Source organism: Ranitomeya variabilis, chromosome 3, assembly GCF_051348905.1.
Source record: "Ranitomeya variabilis isolate aRanVar5 chromosome 3, aRanVar5.hap1, whole genome shotgun sequence".
In the NCBI taxonomy this organism is placed as follows: domain Eukaryota; kingdom Metazoa; phylum Chordata; class Amphibia; order Anura; family Dendrobatidae; genus Ranitomeya; species Ranitomeya variabilis.
Window position 1 is genome coordinate 199,720,599 of NC_135234.1, and position 24,617 is coordinate 199,745,215.

General features: G+C 43.9%; 2 protein-coding genes across 2 annotated transcripts in view; one reads left to right on the forward strand and one right to left on the reverse strand.

Moving 5' to 3' along the window:
• The window catches only part of LOC143817643 (synaptonemal complex protein 1-like), a 446,817-nt gene that overhangs the window by 145,288 nt on the left and 276,912 nt on the right, over positions 1-24,617 (forward strand). Inside the window, exon 7 of the mRNA XM_077299136.1 lies at positions 23,457-23,530. Within this exon, the coding sequence (XP_077155251.1) occupies positions 23,457-23,530 (74 nt within the window). The remainder of the gene's footprint in view (positions 1-23,456; positions 23,531-24,617) is intronic.
• LOC143815606 (uncharacterized) lies at positions 47-4,780 on the reverse strand. Its single transcript, XM_077294982.1, has 5 exons — positions 4,486-4,780; positions 4,336-4,404; positions 3,948-4,140; positions 3,631-3,787; positions 47-3,510 (listed from the first exon to the last, which is right to left on the reverse strand). Exons 1-5 carry the CDS (start codon positions 4,555-4,557, stop codon positions 1,872-1,874), a joined length of 2,130 nt encoding a protein of 709 aa, XP_077151097.1. The 5' UTR covers positions 4,558-4,780; the 3' UTR covers positions 47-1,871.

Here is a 24,617-nt window from a genome sequence, read left to right on the forward strand (position 1 = left end):
TTTTTTTTATTATTTTTTTTTTTTTAAAACACACCATTAGAACCGATTTTTAATTTTTTTTGTTTTTGTTTCTTTTTCTTCTAGATTTCTTGCCACAGGAGAGAGTTTATCTTCCCTGCACTTCCAATATCGCCTTGGAATCTCAACCCTCTCCGGAATTGTTGTGGACACCTGTCGTGCGTTATGGAATGCACTCCGTGAGGAGTTTATACCCGTACCCACCGTGGACATGTGGCGGGAAATTTCAACTACATTTTTGAACGTGTGTGATTTCCCAAACTGTTTAGGGGCGGTGGATGGAAAGCACATCCGCATTGTCAAACCGGCCAGAACCGGATCTGAGTTTTATAATTATAAAAAATATTTTTCGGTAGTGCTTATGGCAATAGCGGATGCGGAGTGTCGCTTCATCGCCGTGGATATTGGAGCTTTTGGCCGTGGCAATGATTCCCAAACCTTCAAGAGCTCGGATATGGGCCGTCGGTTGTATGGCAACAATTTTAATTTTCCCCCTCCACAGCCTCTCCCCAACACTCAAGGCCCACCGCTGCCATTTGTTATGGTTGGGGATGAGGCCTTCCAAATGTGTGAAAATCTCCTGAAGCCCTATTCTAGTAGGGACTTGGACCACACTAGAAGAATATTCAACTACAGACTGACCAGGGCCAGAAGAACCGTAGAGTGCAGCTTTGGCATTCTTGTTGCTAAATGGCGCATTCTTGCAACAGCCATCAATCTAAAAGTGGAAACAGTGGACGAGGTGGTCAAAGCCTGTGTGGTGCTACACAATTATATAATGGCTAAGGAGCGACCCCACATTGAACTTGATGAACCTGTTGCACACCCATTGCCTGATTTTCAGCATCACCCGATGCGGTCAACTGCAGCCGTTGGTCTTATGCGGGACCAATTTGCGGCCTATTTTGTGTCCGATATTGGACGTGTGTCATGGCAGGACAATGTTGTTTAAATGTCCTGTTGTATGTTTATGTTTACCAATTATTAAACACTGATAAACATTTTTCTAATTAATAAACTTTTTTGTGTTCACCATGTCTAATATCTTTTTCCTGTCTAAACAAAGGTTGACCAAAGATGGGCAGTAGATATGTATATCATATTTTGTAATCCAAAACCAGGAGTGGGTGATAGTTGTTGAGGTAATAAATTTTAAATTTTTCATCGTAATTTACCTATGTTGCACTCCCTATTTTGGTTTTCAAAGAATGATATAAACCACGGGCCCCATACTTATAATAATGGTACAAAATTTTTAATTATTTTTATTTATTAATTCTAATATTGTTGACGTCATTGCGTCAAGACTGTCACGGTCTCTATATCCATCAAGTCAAGTGTAAGCAATAATAAATTCATGATAAACATATACATGATCATGAATTCACAATTTCTTACACCTGGCCTGGTGAGCATAGATATGTAGAGTGTGAGAACACTTGTCCCATCTGTTTGACAACCATTGTCACATAATGAGCTATATAGAATATGGTGAATATACAAGGCAGTAATCAACTTAATCGGTCAGGTATATATTTTGACATATGACCGTTTCAGTTAATTTCTGAACTTGATTTCCACCATTTTCTCTTTGTACAGTGACACTACACTAGGTACAAAAATAAAAGAGTATGGAAATAAATACTATTTTTTTGGCCAACTCATATCTGTATACTAAAGAAACACATATAGATGTTGTCTTGTATTTTATACTACTGGAGATATGTGTAGGCCAAAAGAATAAGTGTGTGATGAAGTTTATTGGTGTGTATTGAGAGAGGTGATAGACACAATAAACCAAACATAATTTTTTCAAATAAACTTTTTTTTTATTGAGGAAAAAGAAAACAAATTTATTTTTTGGTACCGCGCCGGGTTGAACCACGCCGGCTTGGGGTTGAGTAACGTAACTGGGGGGTATTCAGAACTGAAGCCTGGCTCACCATGGAGGAGGCAGAGGTGGCAGGAGAATGGGCAACAAAACTTGAAGGGTCTGGAAGTTCGGGGATGGGGCTTAAAACATGAGGGGCTTGAGACACACTGGAATGTTGAGACACATCGGTAGGTGATGGGGGAGGAATAATCAAAGTTTTTTGTTTTTTATGCGTTTTGCCAGTTTTACGTTGGGTTTTCCGGGTTGGGGGAAGTCTTCTTGGGCTATGTTGTACAGTGTGGGCGGGAGACACGTCAGGACCCGGCTCCACACAGTCAGTCTCCATTGTGGAGCGCTCGGCAATGTCTGAGTCCAATGGGGGGAAAGATAAACTCACGCCTGGGTCCTGGTGCCTCGTTGGGGGTGGGGAAACAAAAACCCTTCCAGGATCCTGGTGCCTCGTTGGGGGGGGGGGGGAAACAAATCCCATAACAGTGTCCTGCTGCATTGCTGGTGGGGGGGAACATAAAGCCATGGATGTGTCCTGCTGCATCAGGGTGGGTCCTGCCTGGAAAGGTATGGCTTGGTCGTGCTGCATCATGGGGGGCCCGGTGCGATACGCCATGGATGGGTCCTGCTGCATCGGGGGGTTTCCTGCCAGGAAAGCAACGCCTCGGTCCTGCTGCATCGGGGTGGGTCCGGTCCGGTATGCAACGCCTCGGTCCTGCTGCATCGGGGTGGGTCCGGTCCGGTATGCAACGCCTCGGTCCTGCTGCATCGGGGTGGGTCCGGTCCGGTATGCCAGGCCTCGGTCCTGCTGCATCTGGGGTGGGCCGGTCCGATATTGCATGGATGGGTCCTGCTGCATCGGGAGGGTGCCGGCCCGATAAGCCATGCCAGGGTCCTGCGTCCTCGTGGTGTCAGCGGAGGAGGTCCAAGCCGGAGCAGCGGTCGTCACGGTGGTGGCGGTGGGATGTCCAACAGCACTCGTCATCGTGTTGGCGCTGTAGTGGAGTACACCTGTAGAGGGAATAGAGGTGGCCGTGCAGTGGTATGCAGCAGAGGTAGGAATAGTGTTTACTTGTGACAGTGACGGCACAGTTGGATAGGCCGCCACATTACGACTCTGACTCTGCTGCATAGCCTGCACAAAAGCAACATTGCAGGCCTGCATCACACTCAGCTGGAGATCAGGGCTAAGGTGTTCCGACATGCCCTCTAGGATTTGATTGAAAAAATGCTGAGCTGGCTTATTGAGGTCGGCTTTCAATTGATCAACGCTTTTGGCGACATCCTGGATGCGGCAATTTAAGAGATTATGGTTCGCATCCATTCTGTCACCTAAAGCCTTGATAGCATCATGTAAAACCGAGCTCAAGTGTAAAAACTCGGGCATGAGGGACCTATCCGAAGCCCTCTGTCGCTGCCGGGATGAGCCCGCCAAAATGGGTGCAGCGAAAGAGGACTGCGAAAGGGGAAGACCTGATGGGCCAGCCCCCTGGTCTCCAGTGAGTGTGGAAGACCCACCTGGTGCTGCGCTGCTGGATGGCTGGGACGGGTCCGTGGCTTCCGGCTGAAGGACCGCTCCAGCACCTGTGGCGACAGTCGTGCAGTGTGTGCTGTGAAAAAACAAAACAGAAAATTAATACCAAACTACAACAAGACGGTACATCCTGTGGAATTAAAAGTGACAGATTATGTCAATGCAATACAACCGGAGGCATGTGAGAAATACTTACGTTCTCATGAGAAGGACCGGTCTCAGGAAGGCCAACACACGGTGGTATTTGTAGAGCCGGTGCCTTGCTCCGGAACCACTAGCTGCACTCTTCTCTGCACGTAGGTCACAGTTGAAGCGGTCCTTCATGGAACGCCAACGTGTCCTTACTTTTTCCACTGTGAAATAACAATAAAATATAATGGTCAGAATAAGAACTTTTGGCCGTGCTCTTGTGACTGTGTGTGATGACAGAAACTACGAAAAGTTTCTTTCATCACACACAGTCAAGAGAGCATGGCCAAGGTCTGTTGCTTCACACTACCGTGCAATACTTACCAAATGCATTACGGACCCGTGGCGTGGAATTCTCCCAGCCATCCCACAACGCTTGGGCCACCTCACTCCACAAACGACGGAGAACACTATTGACGGCGTGCTGTTTATCCCGGCTGTCCCACAACGGGACTCGCTCCTGGACCAGACTGATCAGCAGGTCATTATCAATCCGGTCGTCGTCCCGTTGTGAAACCTAAAATTAAAACAAAATCATTTAAGTTTGCTCAACCACATTTGTAAAAAATAAGACACGAAGATGAGAAAGGGCAGGAATATGAAAGACAACTTTCAGAAAAGGATGATATAAGAAATATGTATAGAAAAACAAGGGTACAGAAAGGAAGTTAAAAGAATATTACAATAAGGACAGTCTGCCTGGTATACATACCCGCTGCCGTCTTCCACCTGGACCTTGACTCCGCTGCTCAGTACCTCTCTGTCCCTCTGTTGAAGTGCTCTATAAAATTAAAAAAAAAAAATTGCCTCATGTGTCGATGTGACAGTCAATACTTACCAAGCTGACGTACAAAAAACATACCTCGCTCACGTGATCCACTTCTGATTGACGTGGCTGGAACTCCTCATCAGACGAGGAAACCGGAGAAGACATTCTGATGCGTGTTGAAAGAAAAAAAATAGAAGAAATTAGGAGATGTAGATCCAAAAAATTGAAAATGAATGCATTGGCTAGGATATACTCACATTGCTCTGTGTCTTGTCCAAGAATGCGTCCGGGCAGGGTGCTGTCTTCTTTGGAGTCTGATGAGAAGTGACCAGAAACTTCCCCCCACCTTCCCTTTATAACCTTGCTGCTATGGGAGAGTCTTATCAGTGTCTAGACATCTTTATCTACAGTTAATTCAGTGGTGCCAAAAAAAACGCATGCGTCAAAAAAACGCATGCAAACGCATGCAAACGCATGTAAAAAAAAACGCATGCGTCTCCATTGACTCCAATGCATTTTTTTGTCCAAAAAAAACGCATGTAAACGCATGCGTTTTTTTAGGAAAAAAAAACGCCCCTCAAAATACTACAAGTTGCATTTTATAAAATGAACGCATGCAGTTAAAAAACGCATGCGTTCACAAACGCGTGCAAACGCGTACACCAAAAAACGCATGCGTTTTCAATGTTAAATATAGGGGAAAAAAACGCATGCGTTTTTTTGGTAAAAAACGCAGCGTTCAAAAACGCAAGTGTGAAAGCAGCCTAATGTTGACATTTGGGAAATGTTATTTTTTAACTATTTTGAATTAAGAGTACAAAAATTAAAAGTTTGAAAATTGACAACATTTTCAAAAGTTTTGCCAAATTTCCATTTTTTTCATAAATAAACGCAAGTTGTATGGAAGAAATTTTAACAATAACATGAAGTACAATATGTTACGAAAAAACATTCTCAGAATCAGTGGGATATGTTGAAGTGTTCCAGAGTTATAACTTCATAAAATGACAGTGGTCAAAATTGTAAAATTTGGCTTGGTCATTAACCCCTTACTGACATCAAGCATAATAATACGCCGATGTTGGTATCCCTCCTTTGATGTGGGCTCTGGCGGTTAGCCCACATCTTTCCTTGGACATGTCAGATGTTTTGAACAGCTGACATGTGCCCGCAATAGCCACGGGTGGAATCGGGATCCAACCAGGACTATTAACTTGTTAAATGCCGCTGTAAAACTGACAGTAGCATTTAAATTGCGCTTCCGGCAATCGTGCCGGAAATACGCACACCAGTGACCTGCGTCACGTGATTCCGGGTCTCCTGGAGACCTCTATGGTTGTCAGTACTGTATTGCTGTGAGCGCCAACCAGTGGTCGGCACTCATAGCAAGTCAGCAATTCTACTACATAGAGACGGTCTGACCATCGCCTCTGTGTAGCAGAGCCATTCGAGTTGTGCCAGCTTCTAGTCTCCTTAGGAGACTATTGAAGCATGTCAAGAGTAAAAAAAATGTTTTTAAAAATATAAAAAAATTAAAAAGTTTAAATCGACCCCCTTTCGCCCCATTCAAAATTAAACAAAAAAATAATATCAAACCTACACATATTTGGTATTGCCGCTTTCAGAATAGCCCGATCTATCAATAAAAAAAAGTATTAACCTGATCGCTATATGGCGTAGCGAGATAAAGTCAAAACGCCAAAATTACATTTTTTTGGTCACTGCGACCAAAAAATGCAATAACTGGCAGTCAAAAGAACGTATCTGCACCAAAATGGCATCATTAAAAACGTCAGCTCGGCATGCAAAAAATAAGCCCTCACCCAACCCGAGATCACGTAAAATGGAGACGATACGGGTATTGGAAAATGGCGCAATTTTTGTTTTAAGCAAAATTTGGATTTTTTTTTCACCACTTAGGTAAAAAAGAACCTAGACATGTTTGGTGTTTATGAACTCGTAATGACCTGGAGAATCAGAATAGCAGGTCAGTTTTAGCATTTAGTGAACCTAGTAAAAAAGCCAAACAAAAAAAAGTGTGGGATTGCACTTTTTTTGCAATTGTGCCGCACTTGGAATTTGTTTCCCGTTTTTTAGTACACAACATGGTAAAACCAATGGTGTCGTTCAAAAGTACAACTCATCCCGCAAAAAAACAAGCCCTCACATGGCCATATTGACGAAAAAATAAAAAACTTATGGCTCTGGGAAGAAGGAGGGGGGCGAAAAACAAAAATGCAAAACCGAAAAAAAGCTCTGGGGGTGAAGGGGTTAAGTACCAAATTGGCTCTGTCTCCTAATTTGCAAGACGACATGGCCAATCGTAATTAATGGAACCACAGTTTTGCAGGTAAAACTGCTGCTTCCCTACAAGATAAAATGATTTTGCAGTGGAACAGTGGAAAGACAGCAGTGGCACAGGGCAGTTTCTGTAGAGTGTAAGAAGATGTGGAAACTGATAAATAAAAATCAAAAATATTGAAGGCGAGTATGCATTATATGTGCAAAATAATTAAGTCGAACAAAGTCCAGCTCACCATGATCGACATCCTTGGAAACTCGGAGCACGGAGCCGCTGTGTCAGGGCGTAGCAAATCAAAGAAAAAAAGAGGAATCCAGCTCAACGAGGTAGTGAAAAAAACTTCTTTCTTTATTCACTTGAAAATATATTCAGTGGAGGATAAAAACATCACCGATTACAAAAGATAAAATGCGATATCAACGCGTTTCTGGTGACCAAGCACCCTTAATCATGACATCTAGTGTGTGGCTTGTCTTGCATTTTTATACTAAGATCCGGTGAGCACACCGGTACACTGATTAATTAACATAGTTACTAAACAAAATGAAAACACAAGAAAATAAATGTACATACAAGTTAAAACAAATACTTTGGCTGGATGAAAAGACAATGTGGGCAATATATTTTTTTTTTTCACAATATTAAATAAGTAACAGCAGAAAATATCCCATATATATGGAATTACATTTAATGTCATAGTTTTATAAAGATGGAAAAAATAAACCATAATTGTTAGCGCATGCAATGTAGTAAGCCATGATTTTTAACGCATATAGTATAAGTGCAAATCCAATGCCATCAGTCAATTTATGAATAAAATTCTATAAAGAAATACTATCAATGATTGGTTGCGTTTTTGCATTATAGGTACTAAAGGGTTAATATAATTAGTGGCAGGTTTGGTGTAGCATGCTGACCTTTGTATCCATTTAAGGGAGAGGAAAAAAGGGAGAAGGTGCCTAGGGTGTAAAAATAACCGCAGAGACTGGAAAACATTTTAAAGAAATATATTTTAAACACATCCAAATTTCATTTTTAGTTTTTGTTCGTTGTATATAATATGGGAGCATTTGGAATTGATACTGCAGGATTTCATATCAAGAAAATTACTCCTGGAGTGTATATGAGCTGACAGTCGGCAACTCCAAGGAAGGAGTAGCAAAGCTCCGTAAATTTGTTGCCGTTATGCATGATTACCCAGTATAACACTGGGTGCTGAAAAAAAAAAAACATTTAAAATTTATGTGTCAGGCATTGGATCCCTTGGCGAGAGACTGGGAGAGTGGTTGGATCTGCTCCTTCAGCCTCTCGTCCAGAGAACACCAGGCTATCTAAAGGACAGCACAGATGTTTTAAATTCCATGAAGGATCTTTCCTGGCAGTCCAATTTTTCCTGGATTACTTCAGATGTTGTCTCTCTTTACACGTCTATCCCGCATGAGATAGTGCTGTATGCACTTAACCCCTTAACGACCGCCGATACGCCTTTTAACGGCGGCCGCTAAGGGTACTTAATCCACAGCGCCGTTAATTAACGTCGCTGTGGAAAAAGTGAATAGCGCCCCCCAGAGTCGGATTTTCTCTGGGGTCTCGGTTGCCGAGGGTAGCCGAGACCCCAGAGAACATGATTCGGGTGGTTTTTACCGACCCCCGAGTTGCGATCGCCGGTAATTAACCGTTTACCGGCGGTCGCAACAAAAAAAAAAAAAACGCGATTTGCCGTTTAATTTCTCTGTCCTCCGATGTGATCGCACATCGGAGGACAGAGAAATGTGGTCCCCGATGGCCCCCAATAGCCCCCCAATACTCACCTACCTCCCCCGGTGCTCCTCGTGTCTCCCCATGGGCGCCGCCATCTTTTTTCCGGGAAAGGCACCCGGAAGATCTTTGGGGTCTCGGCTGCCGGGGGTAGCCGAGACCCCAAAGAACATGATCGGGGTCGGTTTGCACCGACCCCTGCTTTGCGATCGCCGGTAATTAACAGTTTACCGGCGACCGCAAAAAAAAAAAAAAAAAGCGATCAGTTATTTCTCTGTCCTCTGATGTGATCGCACATCAGAGGACAGAGAAATAGGGGGATTCGGGGACCCTATCATACTCACCCGGGGTCCCTGGGTCCTCTTCTGTCTTCTCCTGACAGCCGGCTTTTTCATCATGGCGGGCGCATGCGCAGTGCGCCCGCCATCTGCTGCCATCTGCCGGCCGGCAGGAGAAGACAAGTTGGGGCTAAAATTAGGGTTAGGGTTAGGGTTAGGGTTAGAGTTAGGGTTAGAGTTAGGGTTAGAGTTAGGGTTAGGGTTAGGGTTAGAGTTAGGGTTGGGGTTAGAGTTAGGGTTAGGGTTAGGGTTGGGGCTAAATTTAGGGTTAGGGTTAGGGCTAGGCTACTTTCACACTAGCGTTTTTTGGCTTCCGTCGCAATGCGTCGTTGGAGAAAAAACGCATCCTGCAAAAGTGCTTGCAGGATGCGTTTTTTCTCCATTGGCTTGCATTAGCGACGCATTGCGACGGATTGCCACATGTCGCATCCGTCGTGCGACGGATGCGTCGTGCTTTGGCGGACCGTCGACACAAAAAAAACTACATGTAACTTTTTTGTGCGACGTGTCCGCCATTTCCGACCGCGCATGCGTGGCCGGAACTCCGCCCCCGCCTCCCCGCACCTCACAATGGGGCAGCGGATGCGTTGAAAAAACAGCATCCGCTGCACCCGTTGTGCGGCGCTTACAACGCTAGCGTCGGTACGTCGGCCCGACACACTGCGATGGGCCGAGTACGACGCTAGTGTGAAAGTAGCCTTAGGCTTCTTTCACACTTGCGTCGGTACGGGGCGGTCGCAATGCGTCGGCCCGATGTACCGACGCACGTTGTGAAAATTGTGCACAACGTGGGCAGCGGATGCAGTTTTTCAACGCATCCGCTGCCCAGTCTATGTCCTGGGGAGGAGGGGGCAGAGTTACGGCCACGCATGCGCGGAAATGGCGGACGCGATGTACAAAAAAAAGGTTACATTGAACTTTTTTTGTGACGACGGGGGCTAAAGTTATGGTTAGGGTTGGGGCTAAAGTTAGGGTTAGAGTTGGGATTAGGGTAAGGGTTTGGATTAGGGTTGGGATTAGTGTTACGTTTGGGATTAGGGTTGGGATTAGGGTTGGGATTAGGGTTGGGATTAGGGTTAGGGGTGTGTTGGATTTAGGGTTTTGATTAGGGTTATGGTTAGGGTTGAGATTAGGGCTGTTTTGGGGTTAGGGTTGTGATTATCGTTAGGGTTGTGATTAGGATTATGGATCGGGTTGAGATTAGGGTTAGGGGTGTGTTGGGGTTAGGGTTGGAGTTTGAATTGGGGGTTTCCACTGTTTAGGTACATCAGGGGGTCTCCAAACACGACAGCCAATTTTGCGCTAAAAAAGTCAAATGGTACTCCCTCCCTTCTGAGCTCTGCCGTGCGCCCAAACAGTGGTTTACCCCCACATATGGGGCATCAGCGTACTCGGGATAAATTGGAAAACAACTTTTGGGGTCCAATTTCTCCTGTTACCCTTGTGAAAGTAAAAATTTGGGGGCTAAAAAAATCTTTTTTGTGGGAAAAAAATATTTTTTATTTTCACTACTCTGCATTATAAACTTCTGTGAAGCACTTGGGCATTCAAAGTTCTCACCACATATCTAGATAAGTTCCTTGGGGGGTCTATTTTCCAAAATGGGGTCACTTATTGGGGGTTTCTACTGTTTAGGTACATTAGGGGTCTGCAAACGCAACATATAGCCCGCAGACAATTCTATCAAAGTCTGCATTCCAAAATGGCGCTCCTTCCCTTCCGAGCTCTGCCGTGCGCCCAAACAGTGGTTTACCCCCCGTATGGGGTACCAGCATACTCAGGACAAATTGGACAACAACTTTTGGGGTCCAATTTCTCTTGTTACCCTTGTGAAAATAAAAACTTGGGGGCTAAAAAATCTTTATTGTTAAAAAATATATTTTTTTTATTTTAACGACTCTGCATTATAAACTTCTGTGATGCACTTGGGCATTCAAAGTTCTCACTACACATCTAGATAAGTTCCATGGGGGGTCTAGTTTCCAAAATGGGGTCACTTTTGGGGGGTTTCTACTGTTTAGGCACATCAGGGGCTCTCCAAACGCGACATGGCGTCCGATCTCAATTCCAGTCAATTTTGCGATGAAAAGGCAAATGGCGCTCCTTTGCTTCCGAGCTCAGCCATGCGCCCAAACAGTGGTTTACCCCCACATATGGGGTGTCGGCGTACTCAAGACAAATTGTACAACAGCTTCTGGGGTCCATTTTCTCCTGTTACCCTTAATAAAATAAAAATTTGGAGGCAAAAAGATCATTTTTGTAGAAAAAATGCGATTTTTTTATTTTCACGGCTCTACGTTATAAACTTCTGTGAAGCACCTGGGGGTTTAAAGTGCTCACCACACATCTAGATAAGTTCCTTAAGGGGTCTAGTTTCCAAAATGGTGTCATATGTGGGGGGTCTCTACTGTTTAGGCACATCAGCGGCTCTCCAAACGTGACATGGCGTCCGATCTCAATTCCAGCCAATTCTACATTGAAAAAGTAAAACGACACTCCTTCTCTTCCAAGCTCTGCGGTGCGCCCAAACAGTGGTTTACCCCCATATATGGGGTATCGACGTACTCAGGAGAAATTGCACAACAACTTTTGTGGTCTAATTTCTCCTGTTACCCTTGTGAAAATAAAAATTTGGGGGCAAAAAGATCATTTTTGTAGAAAAAATGAGATTTTTTATTTTCACGGCTCTACGTTATAAACTTCTGTGAAGCACTTGGGGGTTCAAAGTGCTCACCACACATCTAGATAAGTTCCTTAAGGGGTCTAGTTTCCAAAATGGTATCACTTGTGTCGGGTTTCCACTGTTTAGGCACATCAGGGACTCTCCAAACGCGACATGGCATCCGATCTCAATTCCAGCCAATTCTGCATTGAAAAAGTCAAACGGTGCTCCTTCACTTCCAAGCTCTGCGGTGCGCCCAAACAGTGGTTTACCTCCACATATGGGGTATCGACGTACTCAGGAGAAATTGCACAACAACTTTTGTGGTCTAATTTCTCCTGTTACCCTTGTGAAAATAAAAATTTGGGGGCAAAAAGATCATTTTTGTAGAAAAAATGAGATTTTTTATTTTCACGGCTCTACGTTATAAACTTCTGTGAAGCACTTGGGGGTTCAAAGTGCTCACCACACATCTAGATAAGTTCCTTAAGGGGTCTAGTTTCCAAAATGGTATCACTTGTGGGGGGTTTCCACTGTTTAGGCACATTAGGGGCTCTCCAAACGCGACATGGCGTCCGATCTCAATTCCAGCCAATTCTGCATTGAAACAGTCAAACGGTGCTCCTTCACTTCCAAGCTCTGCGGTGCGCCCAAACAGTGGTTTACCTCCACATATGGGGTATCGGCGTACTCAGGAAAAATTGCACAACAAAATTTGTGGTTAAATTTCTGTTTTTACACTTGTGAAAATTAAAAAAAATGGTTCTGAAGTAAAATGTTTGCAAAAAAAAGTTAAATGTTCATTTTTTTCTTCCACATTGTTTTAGTTCCTGTGAAGTACGTAAAGGGTTAATAAACTTCTTGAATGTGGTTTTGAGCAGCTTGAGGGGTGCAGTTTTTAGAATGGTGTCACACTTGGTTATTTTCTATCATATAGACCCCTCAAAATCACTTCAAAGGTGATGTGGTCCCTAAAAAAAACATGGTGTTGTAAAAATGAGAAATTGCTGGTCAACTTTTAACCCTTATAACTCCCTAACAAAAAAAAAAATTGTTTCCAAAATTGTGCTGATGTAAAGTAGACATGTGAGAAATGTTATTTATTAACTATTTTTTGTGACATATCTCTCTGATTTAAGGGCATAAAAATACAAAGTTTGAAAATTGCAAAATTTTAAAAATTTTCTGCATATTTCCATTTTTTTCATAAATAATCGCAAGTAATATCGAAGAAATGTTACCACTAACTTGAAGTACAACATGTCACGAAAAAACAATCTCAGAATCAGCGGGATCCGATAAAGCGTTCCAGAGTTATAACCTCATAAAGTGACACTGGTCAGAATTGTAAAAATTGGCTGGGTCATTAAGTACCAAATTGGCTCTGTCACTAAGGGGTTAAATTTCATATGGAAAGATACAGTAATTTTACCTCAGAGCTACAATCTTTTGTGATAGAAGTAACCTCCTTGCTCATGACCACTAACTTTTTCTGCTTTAATCAGGCTTACTATATGCAAATTAGTGGTGTCTCCATGGGAGCTAAATACTCCCCGTCCCTCGCTAATCTGGTGATGAGTTGGTGGGAGGAATCATATGTTTATAGCATTGAGAACCCATTTAAAGATTGTATACAGTGGTATGGCAGATACATCGACGATATCATAATGATTTGGAATTCTGATGTATCTGCCGTACAAGATTTAGCCTGTTACTTTAACTGCAATCCGTTTAATCTTAGTTTCACGGTTCGCCAGGGATCCACTTGCATAGAGTTTCTTGATTTGAAACTCAGGGGCTTACCTGATAACCCAGTTATTACATCAACTTTTAGAAAAGCTACGGCGGGAAATACAATATTACGTGCGAATAGCCATCACCCTAAGCACACAATTAGAAGTATACCTGTGGGTGAAATGGTAAGGGCCAAACGTAATTGCAGCACACAGGATGACTATACCAAAGAGGTTAATGACATCAAGGAACGGCTTACAAAGAGAGGCTACAGTAAATGGCACTTGGCAAGAGCCGAAAAAATAGTTGAAAAAAGACCAAGTTTCAAACTAAAACAAAATATTAATGTGTGTTCCACAAACTCAGTCACTTTGGTGCTGCAATATAGTAACCAATTTTCCTTAATCAGAAAAATAATTAATAATAACCTATCTATCCTGAGAGAGGATCAAGATATTGCAAAAATTTTAAAAAACGGATGCAGAATTGTGTCCAGAAAAGCACCCTCCTTAGGCTGCAGTCTTTCACCCAGTTCTTTGAATGCCTCTCGGTCTCAGCCATCTAATTGGCTTAGCACGAAGGGTTTCTATAAATGTGGTGCTGTATCCTGTAAAACCTGTAAATACTCACATAAATGTCATAATTTTACGGATGCTAGTAATCAGAACACATATATTATAAAAACTTTCCTTAATTGCAATACAAACAATGTAGTCTATATTATGGAATGTACAGCCTGTCATCTTAAATATGTTGGCAGTACCATACGTCAATTCAAAGCTAGAATTCGAGAACACATCTATGATGTTGAAAATGTCAATATCAATAGAAATACATCACAAATCTCAAAGCATTTTATCGATCAACATCAAGGCAATCTCGAATCCCTTAAAGTCTATGTAATAGAAAAAACGCATAAACCATTTAGAGGAGGGGACACTGAGGTAACATTGAGAAACAGAGAAACCTGGTGGATATTTAAACTGGGCACCAGAATACCGCATGGTCTAAATAAGAGAAGAGACATTATGCTTTTCTATTAATTTTTTCTGTTATCTGTTAAATTTTGGGCTCTTTCATCACTTAGCAATTTTGTTTTATCACAAACATGTAGTTATTAGGTGCTTATTTACAATAGCAATGGATTAACATTTACCGGCAATAGTTAGGCCGGTTTAACACGTCAGTGGCTCCGGTACGTGAGGTGACAGTTTCCTCACGTACCGGAGACACTGACACACGTAGACCCATTAAAATCAATGCATCTGTGCAGATGTCATTGATTTTTTGCGGACCGTGTCTCCGTGTGCCAAACACGGAGACATGTCAGTGTTCGTGGGCGCGCACGTATTACACGGACCCATTAAAGTCAATGGGTCCGTGTAAAACACGGACCACACACGGACCTTCTCCGTGTGCAGTCCGTGTGGCGTGCAGGAGACAGCGCTACAGTAAGCGCTGCCCCCCCACATGGTGCTGAATCCGCGATTCATATGTTCCCTGCAGCAGCGTTTGCTGCATAGAAGATATGAATAATAGTGTTTAAAATAAAGATCTATCTGTCCGCCGCCCTCCCACCCCCTGTGCGCCCCCCCGCTGTTCTGAAAATACTCACCCTCTCCCTCGTTGGCTGTCGCTCCTTCCTGGTCTGGCCCCATCTTCTCCTGTATGCGGTCACGTGGGGTCGCCGATTACAGTCATGAATAGGCGGCTCCACCTCCCATAGGGGTGGAGCCGCCTATTCATGACTGTAAATGAGCGGCCCCACGTGACCGCATACAGGAGCAGATGGGGCCAGACCAGGAAGCAGCGACAGCCAACGAGGGAGCGGGTGAGTATTTTCAGAACAGCGGGGAGGGGGGGGGGGCGCACAGGGGGTGGGAGGGCAGCGGACAGATAGATCTTTATTTTAAACACTATTATTCATATTTTCTCTGCAGCAAACGCTGCTGCAGGGAACATATGAATCGCGGCTTCAGCACCAGATGCTTGTACGTGTGGTACCCAGCACGGTGCGTGTGGTACCCAGTGGGCACACGGGCGGCACAAGTGTGCCGCACATGTGCCACACTGATGTTCACCAGAAACGCAGGGGCACACGGACACGGATAATTCCGGTACCGATTGTTTCCGGTACCGGAATTATCTGGACGTGTGGGACAGGCCTTACGTGCATTTTTCCCGTTCTTCTCTGGAAGGAGTTAATTTATAGCTCCTTCAGACCTTAAAACTCATTATTTTCATGACTAACTTCAGCACATAAATGTTAAATGTTTTTTTTTTTTCAGCACCCATTGTTATACTGGGTAATCATGCATAAGGGCAACAAATTTACGGAGCTTTGCTACTCCTTCCTTGGAGTTGCCGACTGTCAGCTCATATACACTCCAGGAGTAATTTTCTTGATATGAAATCCTGCAGTATCAATTCCAAATGCTCCCATATTATATACAACGAACAAAAACTAAAAATTTAATTTGGATGTGTTTAAAATATATTTCTTTAAAATGTTTTCCAGTCTCTGCGGTTATTTTTACACACTAGGCACCTTCTCCCTTTTTTCCTCTCCCTTAAATGGATACGAAGGTCAGCATGCTACACCAAACCTGCCACTAATTATATTAACCCTTTAGTACCTATAATGCAAAAACGCAACCAATCATTGATAGTATTTCTTTATAGAATTTTATTCATAAATTGACTGATGGCATTGGATTTGCCCTTATACTATATGCGTTAAAAATCATGGCTTACTACATTGCATGCGCTAACAATTATGGTTTATTTTTTCCATCTTTATAAAACTATGACATTAAATGTAATTCCGTATATATGGGATATTTTTTGCTGTTACTTATTTAATATTGTGAAAAAAATATATATTGCCCACATTGTCTTTTCAAAATGGTGAAGAATTTATTGACAAAATTGACTATGTGACATGAAAAGCAACCAGAGGTAATTATTATGACGTTTCGGCTCATCCAGAGCCTTAATCATATAATCGCTTATATGTGCACAGAGGAGAGGATAATAGTAATACCGGCAGCAGGGCGCGGGAGCGCCGCTTATCTACCCTGATTGTAAGACCCCACAGAAGGGCAGCCTCAGCGTGATCTCACGCATTACCACCTGGCACTTAAAGGGAGGGTGCCGTGATTTTAGTTTTTGTATTAATAATTATTGATTATATAATCAATTATTTTTAATACAAAAGTAAATGTACCTCTTTCATACTTTTTTATTTATTCACTTTTACTTCTACCACTGGAGGCCGCCATTTTCATTAGTGTGGGTGTGAGTGTCTGGGCACGACACTTGCACACCTCACTTACGGCAGCCATGTACATAGGAGCCAACGGTCGGGCTCCGACCGCATCTCCTGCCTCTCAGCTGTGACTTGGCCACGCCCACTGAGCTGCCGCGTCACAGCTGTGAGAGGAGATCGCGGCCATTTTGTTTATTTCCCTCTGCCATCGCACACACAGCTCAGTGCGTGCGATGGCAGAAGCTGCCAGGGAGAAGCTGCTGCCGAGGGTCCGAGGTGAGTATCTGCAGCGAGGAGCTGTGATTGCAGCCTGTGCTTAGTATTACATTACAGGCTGCAATCACTGCCGACCTGTTCAGAGCAGAGCAGGGAGATCGTCACACTTCTCTGCCCTGAACATGACTCAGCACATCCTGGGAGAGGACAGAAGGTAAGTACAGAGTTTTTATTTTCTTATGCATCTACCACTGCTGCCTGCCCCTATATACCACCTACCACTGCTGCCTGCCCCTATATACCACCTACCACTTCTACCAGCCCCTATATACCACCTACCACTGCTACCTGCCCCTATATACCACTGCTACCTGCCTCTATATACCACCTACCACTGCTACCAGCCCCTATATACCACCTACCCCTGCTACCTGCCCCTATATACCACTGCTAGCTGCCTCTATATACCACTGCTAGCTGCCTCTATATACCACTGCTACCTGCCTCTATATACCACCTACCACTGCTACCAGCCCCTATATACCACCTACCACTGCTACCTGCCTCTATATACCACTGCTAGCTGCCTCTGTATACCACTGCTAGCTGCCTCTGTATACCACTGCTAGCTGCCTCTGTATACCACTGCTGGCTGCCTCTGTATACCACTGCTGGCTGCCTCTGTATACCACTGCTGGCTGCCTCTGTATACCACTGCTGGCTGCCTCTGTATACCACTGCTGGCTGCCTCTGTATACCACTGCTGGCTGCCTCTGTATAACACTGCTGGCTGCCTCTGTATACCACTGCTGGCTGCCTCTGTATACCACTATCTGCCTCTATATACACCTACCACTGCTACCTCTGTGCTGTGTAGCTAATCTAGTCCTGGGTAGCTAATCCTGTCCCGTGTACTGTGTCCTCAGCAGTCAGTATCACACAGGACAGGATTAGATACACGGCTCAGCAGTTGGTATCACACGACAGGATTAGATACACGGCTCAGCAGTTGGTATCACACAGGACAGGATTAGATACACGGCTCAGCAGTTGGTATCACACGACAGGATTAGATACACGGCTCAGCAGTTGGTATCACACAGGACAGGATTAGATACACGGCTCAGCAGTCGGTATCACACAGGACAGGATTAGATACACGGCTCAGCAGTTGGTAACACACAGGACAGGATTAGATACACGGCTCAGCAGTCGGTATCACACAGGACAGGATTAGATACACGGCTCAGCAGTCGGTAACACACAGGACAGGATTAGATACACGGCTCAGCAGTCGGTATCACACAGGACAGGATTAGATACACGGCTCAGCAGTCGGTATCACACAGGACAGGATTAGATACACGGCTCAGCAGTTGGTAACACACAGGACAGGATTAGATACACGGCTCAGCAGTCGGTATCACACAGGACAGGAATAGATACACGGCTCAGCAGTCGGTATCACACAGGACAGGATTAGATACACGGCTCAGCAGTCGGTAACACACAGGACAGGATTAGATACACGGCTCAGCAGATGGTATCACACAGGACAGGATTAGATACACGGCTCAGCAGTCGGTATCACACAGGACAGGATTAGATACACAACTCAGCAGTCGGTAACACACAGGACAGGATTAGATACACGGCTCAGCAGTCGGTATCACACAGGACAGGATTAGATACACGGATCAGCTGTCAGTATCACACAGGCCAGGATTAGATACACGGCTCAGCAGTCAGTATCTAATCCTCTCCTATGCACTCCTCTCCCCCTGCGTGTCTTTCCCCAATGTGGTTTATTATTTTTGTTGAGGGAGTCGAGGATTATGCGTTCGGTATGGTAAAAGATCAATAAAGGACTTTATTCTGGCCGAGTCTTTATTTACAATACAACTATAGGATTAGTAATGGATGGGTGCCTTATAGACGCCTCTCCATTACTAAGCCGTGGGCTTGATGTCACCGGACAATATGAAGGTGACATTAACCCCAAAAATATGAACCCCACTTGCTACCGCTACAGGGCAAGTGGAAATTGCCAGGCAAAGCGCCAGAAGAGGCGCATGTAAAAGGCGGCTGAGAGCTGATGTTTTTAGCCTGGGGGGGACAATATCCATGGCCCCTTCCTAGGCTATTAGGCCATGTGCACACGTTAAGTATTTTTCGCGTTTTTTTCGCGTTTTTTCGCTATAAAAACGTGATAAAAACGCGAAAAAAACGCTCCCATTATTTTAAGTGTATTCCGCATTTTTTGTGCAAATGTAGCCTTTTTTTCCGCGAAAAAATCGCATCGCGGAAAAAAAAGCAACATGTTCGTTAAAATGCGGAATTGCAGGGGATTCCGCACACCTAGGGGTCCATTGATCTGCTTACTTCCCGCACGGGGCTGTGCCCACCTTGCGGGAAGTAAGCAGATTATGTGCGGTTGGTACCCAGGGTGGAGGAGAGGAGACTCTCCTCCACGCACTGGGCACCATATAAGTGGTCAAAAAATAAGAATTAAAATAAAAAATAGCGATATACTCACCCTCGATGTCTTCCCGCCTCCACTGCATGCTGTCGCTTCGGTTCCTGTAGCTGATGTGCGGCGAAGGACCTTGCCGATGACGTCACTGTCCTGTGATTGGTCGTGAGCGGTCATGTGACCGCTCACGTGACCGTGACGTCACGGAAGGTCCTGTGCGCACAGACCAGCTATAGGAAGACGAACGGACGCCGCTGAGGAGATGTCTGGGTGAGTATAAGCATTTTTTTTATTTTTTTTATTATTTTTAAACATTCTATCTTTTACTATAGATGCTGCATCTATAGTAAAAAGTTGGTCACACTTGTCAAACAGTATGTTTGACAAGTGTGACCAACTTGTCAGTCAGTTTTCCAAGCGATGCTACAGATCGCTTGGAAAACTTTAGCATTCTGCAAGCTAATTACGCTTGCAGAATGCTAAAAAAACGCGAAAAAAATGGAAAAAAAACGCAAAAAAAAAAAATGCGGATTTCTTGCAGAAAATTTCCGTTTTTCTTCAGGAAATTTCTGCAAGAAATCCGCAACGTGTGCACATACCCTTAATGTCAGCCCGCAGCTGTCTGCATAGTATTTGATGGTTATTAATTATAGGGGGCCCCACGTCTTTTTTTGGGGGGTGTCCCCCATTTTAATAGCCAGTAAAGGCTAAGTATACAGTTGCGAGCGTGTGAGTGTGAGCACACCCTCCCACCCATAGACCAGTACACTGCTCTCCTGAAATACTCTGTGCTCCTGTCACCCTGCTCCTTCCACCATACGTCTCTGTGACCTCCCTAGAGCAGCACAATACCATATGGATCACGTATAATGCCGCTATATATATTTATCACATAATACTCCCGTAAAGACCACACATTATGCCGAGATATTATAATATATATAATATCACACATTATGCCGCCAAGTATTGTGTGATCTATGTGACGGTATTATATGTGATCTATATGGCGGTATTATGTTTTATCAGTGTTGTGGAATGATGTAAAAACTATATGACGGTGGTATATGAGAACTATATTGTGGGATTATGTGTGATCTATGTGGCAGTACTAGGTGAGAATTATATGGCGGTATTATGTGTGATCTATATGGTGGTATGTGAGAACTGTATGACAGTATTGTGTGATCTATTTGATAGTATTGTGTGATCTATATGACAGTATTATGTGAGAACTGTATGACAGTATTGTGTGATCTATTTGATAGTATTGTGTGTGTGATCTATATGGCGGTATTATGTGAGAACACTATGGCAGTATTATCTTCAGAAAGCGGACCCATTCTATGGTGGTTCTGGCTGAGCACCTGCACGCAGGTCTGGGGTAATAGAGGGGGCAGCATGACCTCCAGTTAGGTGCAGTCAGGGCTGGTGATGCAGCTGAAGAGAGGGGTCTCATTTTTATCGTTACTATATGGCTACGTTTCCTTCCCAGCGTCACCCCAGACTGCGCCTGTCGTCTCACTTTCACACATCGCTAGGACAGGATCTGAGGAGGGGAATGGGGTCTTTGCATGCAATGTCTGGATCAGAACAGGTCATCAATCCGCAGAAATGTTTCCTGGATTTCTGTGGAGCAGATGGTCCATCCATGTGTATAAAAGACAGCGCTCTATGTACAATTCCTGGCTGCTCCATGCACTGAACATTTTGCCCCCCATAGACCAGCACACTGCTCTCCTGAAATACTCTGTGCTGCTGTCACCCTGCTCCCTCCACCACATATCTCCCAGAATCCTTGCTGTCTGCCATCCTCGGTGACTGTCTACTTGTTAGTATAAGGCTGCCGTCGCACGTTCAGTATTTGGTCAGTATTTTACCTCAGTATTTGTAAGCCAAAACCAGGAGTGGGTGATAAATGCAGAAGTGGTGCATATGTTTCTATTATACTTTTCCTCTAATTGTTCCACTCCTGGTTTTGGCTTACAAATACTGAGGTAAAATACTGACCAAATACTGATAGTGTGACGGCAGCCTTACTCTGCAGTCACCAACAAAATGGCTGCTCACTGGGTTCCTGAATCTCATCCTCTCTTATCCCTTAGCAAACACCCAGAAGGGGAGGAGAGGAGACATCACACACGTCAGCAGACTCCGCCCATAATTACTGCAGTGCAGTAATGTGAGCTAGTTGTACACTAGGTTTTTCTGAAATTTCAGCAGCTGCTCCCCCTAGTGTTTAAAAGTGGAAATTCACAAACTTTTCAAATTATTTTTCATATTTTACTAAATTATAAACAAATGATAATATTTTTTAAGAAAATTTAAACATTAATTCTTTACATTTTTACAATTGCTGTAAAAAAAATTTTTTTGATGGCACCTTCCCTTTAAGTGTTAAACTCCATCTCCTAGGACTATTATCCTCTCCTCTGTGCACATATAAGCGATTATATGATTGTAGCGCCCCCACCGCCGCAGGGCCGAGGGGTACCCGTTACCGGGCCTACGAGTCTCTGCTCTGGGGTTGTCACGGCGGCTAGGCCCCGGTCCGTGACCCTGCCGTGGGGCGCGCAGTGAATAACAGGTGTCGGATGTTGGTAGTGGTGGTGCGGTGCAGTAAATAACGAGGACACCAGGTTGCAGTCTTTTTACCTCTTTACTGAAGATCTCTGAGTCCACAGTCCAGAATACAGTTCACCAGGCTGCGCAAGTCCGGCCGGTCCAATGGCACCTCCAGAGTTCTCCTCACAGGTGGAAATCGGTGCCTTCCTTCTAGCGCTATGTGTTGTGGTCCTTCCCTGCTGTGCTTACGGAAAGTCCCCACAACCGTTGTGTCTGTTTCTTAAGTTCCCTCACAACTCGATTAAATGATGTTCTTCTAATCCTCCGTCCCTCCCTGATGTTCTGGTTGGGACGGCACCCGTTTGACGGGTAGGCTCGGAGCTCTTCCGGGACCCTAGAGTCGCCCCTCTCCACAAGGTGCCCCCCAAGACTTCATAGGTGATTTGTGTGAGACAGCCCGCCTTAGACTGACTGTCCTGCCGCTGTTTAGAGTATTGCTTGAAGCTGAATGTTATAATACTCCCTCGGCGTTCCGGCCGCCGGTTGTGCGCCTCAGTAGGGTGTTGCTCCGGTCTTACAGCACGACTCCTACTGGTATTCTCCTATTGCTTGATCTCGTTTCTCACTCAGCACAATCTATCTCTCTTCTAGTCCTTTCTTGGGCCCCGCCGCTTCCCGGAGCAGGCGCGGACCCGTTACGTTCGTTCTTGTTGCCAAGCCTCTGTCAGGATCCCACCCCTGACAGAGACCCTACTGTATCTTCCCCCACAACACCCTCTGCCACAAGGTGTTGCCTGGTTCCAACCCAGTCAGCTTTCTGATCTAACTTCCTGCCTGACCCCCAGTTTACCCACTATGGTGGGGAGTGGCCTAATGAATAGCACCCTTAGCTCCCCCCGGAGGCCCAGCTGTGAAATGTATTGGTGTCTGTGATACCTGATCAGATGAACTCCTTCAGTGCCATCAGACGCACCGTAGCTCCCCATAGTGGCGGAGCCACAGTACTGCAACGACCAGGACTCTGGGGCGCTGCATGATTAAGGCTTTGGATGAGCCGAAACGTCATAATAATTACCTCTGGTCGCTTTTCATGTCACATAGTCAATTTTGTCAATAAATTCTTCACCATTTTGCAATATATATACAGAGTGTGCAGTGTACTATCTTCTCTATTTACGTGGAGCTATCACAGCCCACTACACCAGCACCTCGCTCCCATATTATCCTGAGTGCGCGCCAATTTTATTTACTCACATTGTCTTTTCATCCAGCCAAAGTATTTGTTTTAACTTGTATGTACATTTATTTTCTTGTGTTTTCATTTTGTTTAGTAACTATGTTAATTAATCAGTGTACCGGTGTGCTCACCGGATCTTAGTATAAAAATGCAAGACAAGCCACACACTAGATGTCATGATTAAGGGTGCTTGGTCACCAGAAACGCGTTGATATCGCATTTTATCTTTTGTAATCGGTGATGTTTTTATCCTCCACTGAATATATTTTCAAGTGAATAAAGAAAGAAGTTTTTTTCACTACCTCGTTGAGCTGGATTCCTCTTTTTTTCGCAAAATAAATTACGGTAAACTGTTTCTTTATTCACTACTATACATGTTTTCCTTCAGTATAACATTAATTTCCTATAATTATGTAATTTCCTATGTTAAAAATGTATTTACTGTCTAAAATAACCACTTTTATATGCGCAGTTAAATATTATGTAATATATTTTAAATTTATTTTTATAGGAGCAATGCAACAAGACATTTATGTAATATCCTCAAAGAAACATGTGAAGGAGCTGCAGAAAAAGCTAATATGTGTATGTATAACAGCTAAAGTGAATAGTATATGAATAATACCCTCTTATGTATTGGAACATGTTTGTTCTTAAATATACCCAGAAGATGTCTGGGTATATGCACACAATGTCTTTTTCTACTGAATTCATGTCCAAAAACTGCTTGAAAAAGCACTAACTAAACACTCAAAAAAATGAGCAAATGCATTTCTATGTAAAAAGATCTTGCTGTTCATATTTTTAGTCTTTTTATTATCTTTCAACCATTAGCTAACCATTATTCAAGAGTTTTCCTATATCACTTATGACAAGGGCCAAAAGAAGATTATGGATTTGTGAAAAACATGTACAGCACACGAATGGCACTAGTGTGCAGCCTGTATGCTATTCATATTTAACATTGCAAAGCAGAGGCGTAGCTAGGGTTTGGTTTTATGGCAAACTTCTCAGTGGGCCCCTAGTCAGGTAACAATGATTACAACTCGGTGATGCACACTAACAGTGGTGGAGAACTTCAGCAGATGACGGCGCTGTTGCTGAAAATAATCTCTATATAAAGACCAACATGGATATTACTGCCATATAGTCAGTGGTAGATACCAGTCCTACAGATATAAGAGATCACAGCACAGTTACAGATAATGACTTTCTGATGGAAGCGTTCACTTTTCCCGTCTTTTTCATCTGGCCGAGACTGACATGACAACTTCTTTAGGCCACGACCAGGCTGCAGAGAATACGACAAAGACACATTTCACTTCTCATATTCCAACCCCATCTCCATCTATTCCCAACCTGCACAAACTCCTCATCCTGCCAGTGTGTGGTTCTCTGTGCCTTCTAAATTCTAAAGCAACCCTCTATAATATAGTAATGCCGGGTGCAAGTGCCGTAGAAAAAAGTGCCCATATTTTGCCCCCTAGAAAGTAATATTGCTCTCTGTGTGCCCCTTTGATAGTCAAAGTAACCTGAGTTTCCCTAAAGCAATAAGTGCCTACTTTATATTTAGTTACTGATTTGGCTTTTATCCTAAGTCATATTGCAAGACTCGTTAAAGCAGGTGGAGAATCTTTTTTCTGCCAAGGGCCATTTGGATATTTATACCATC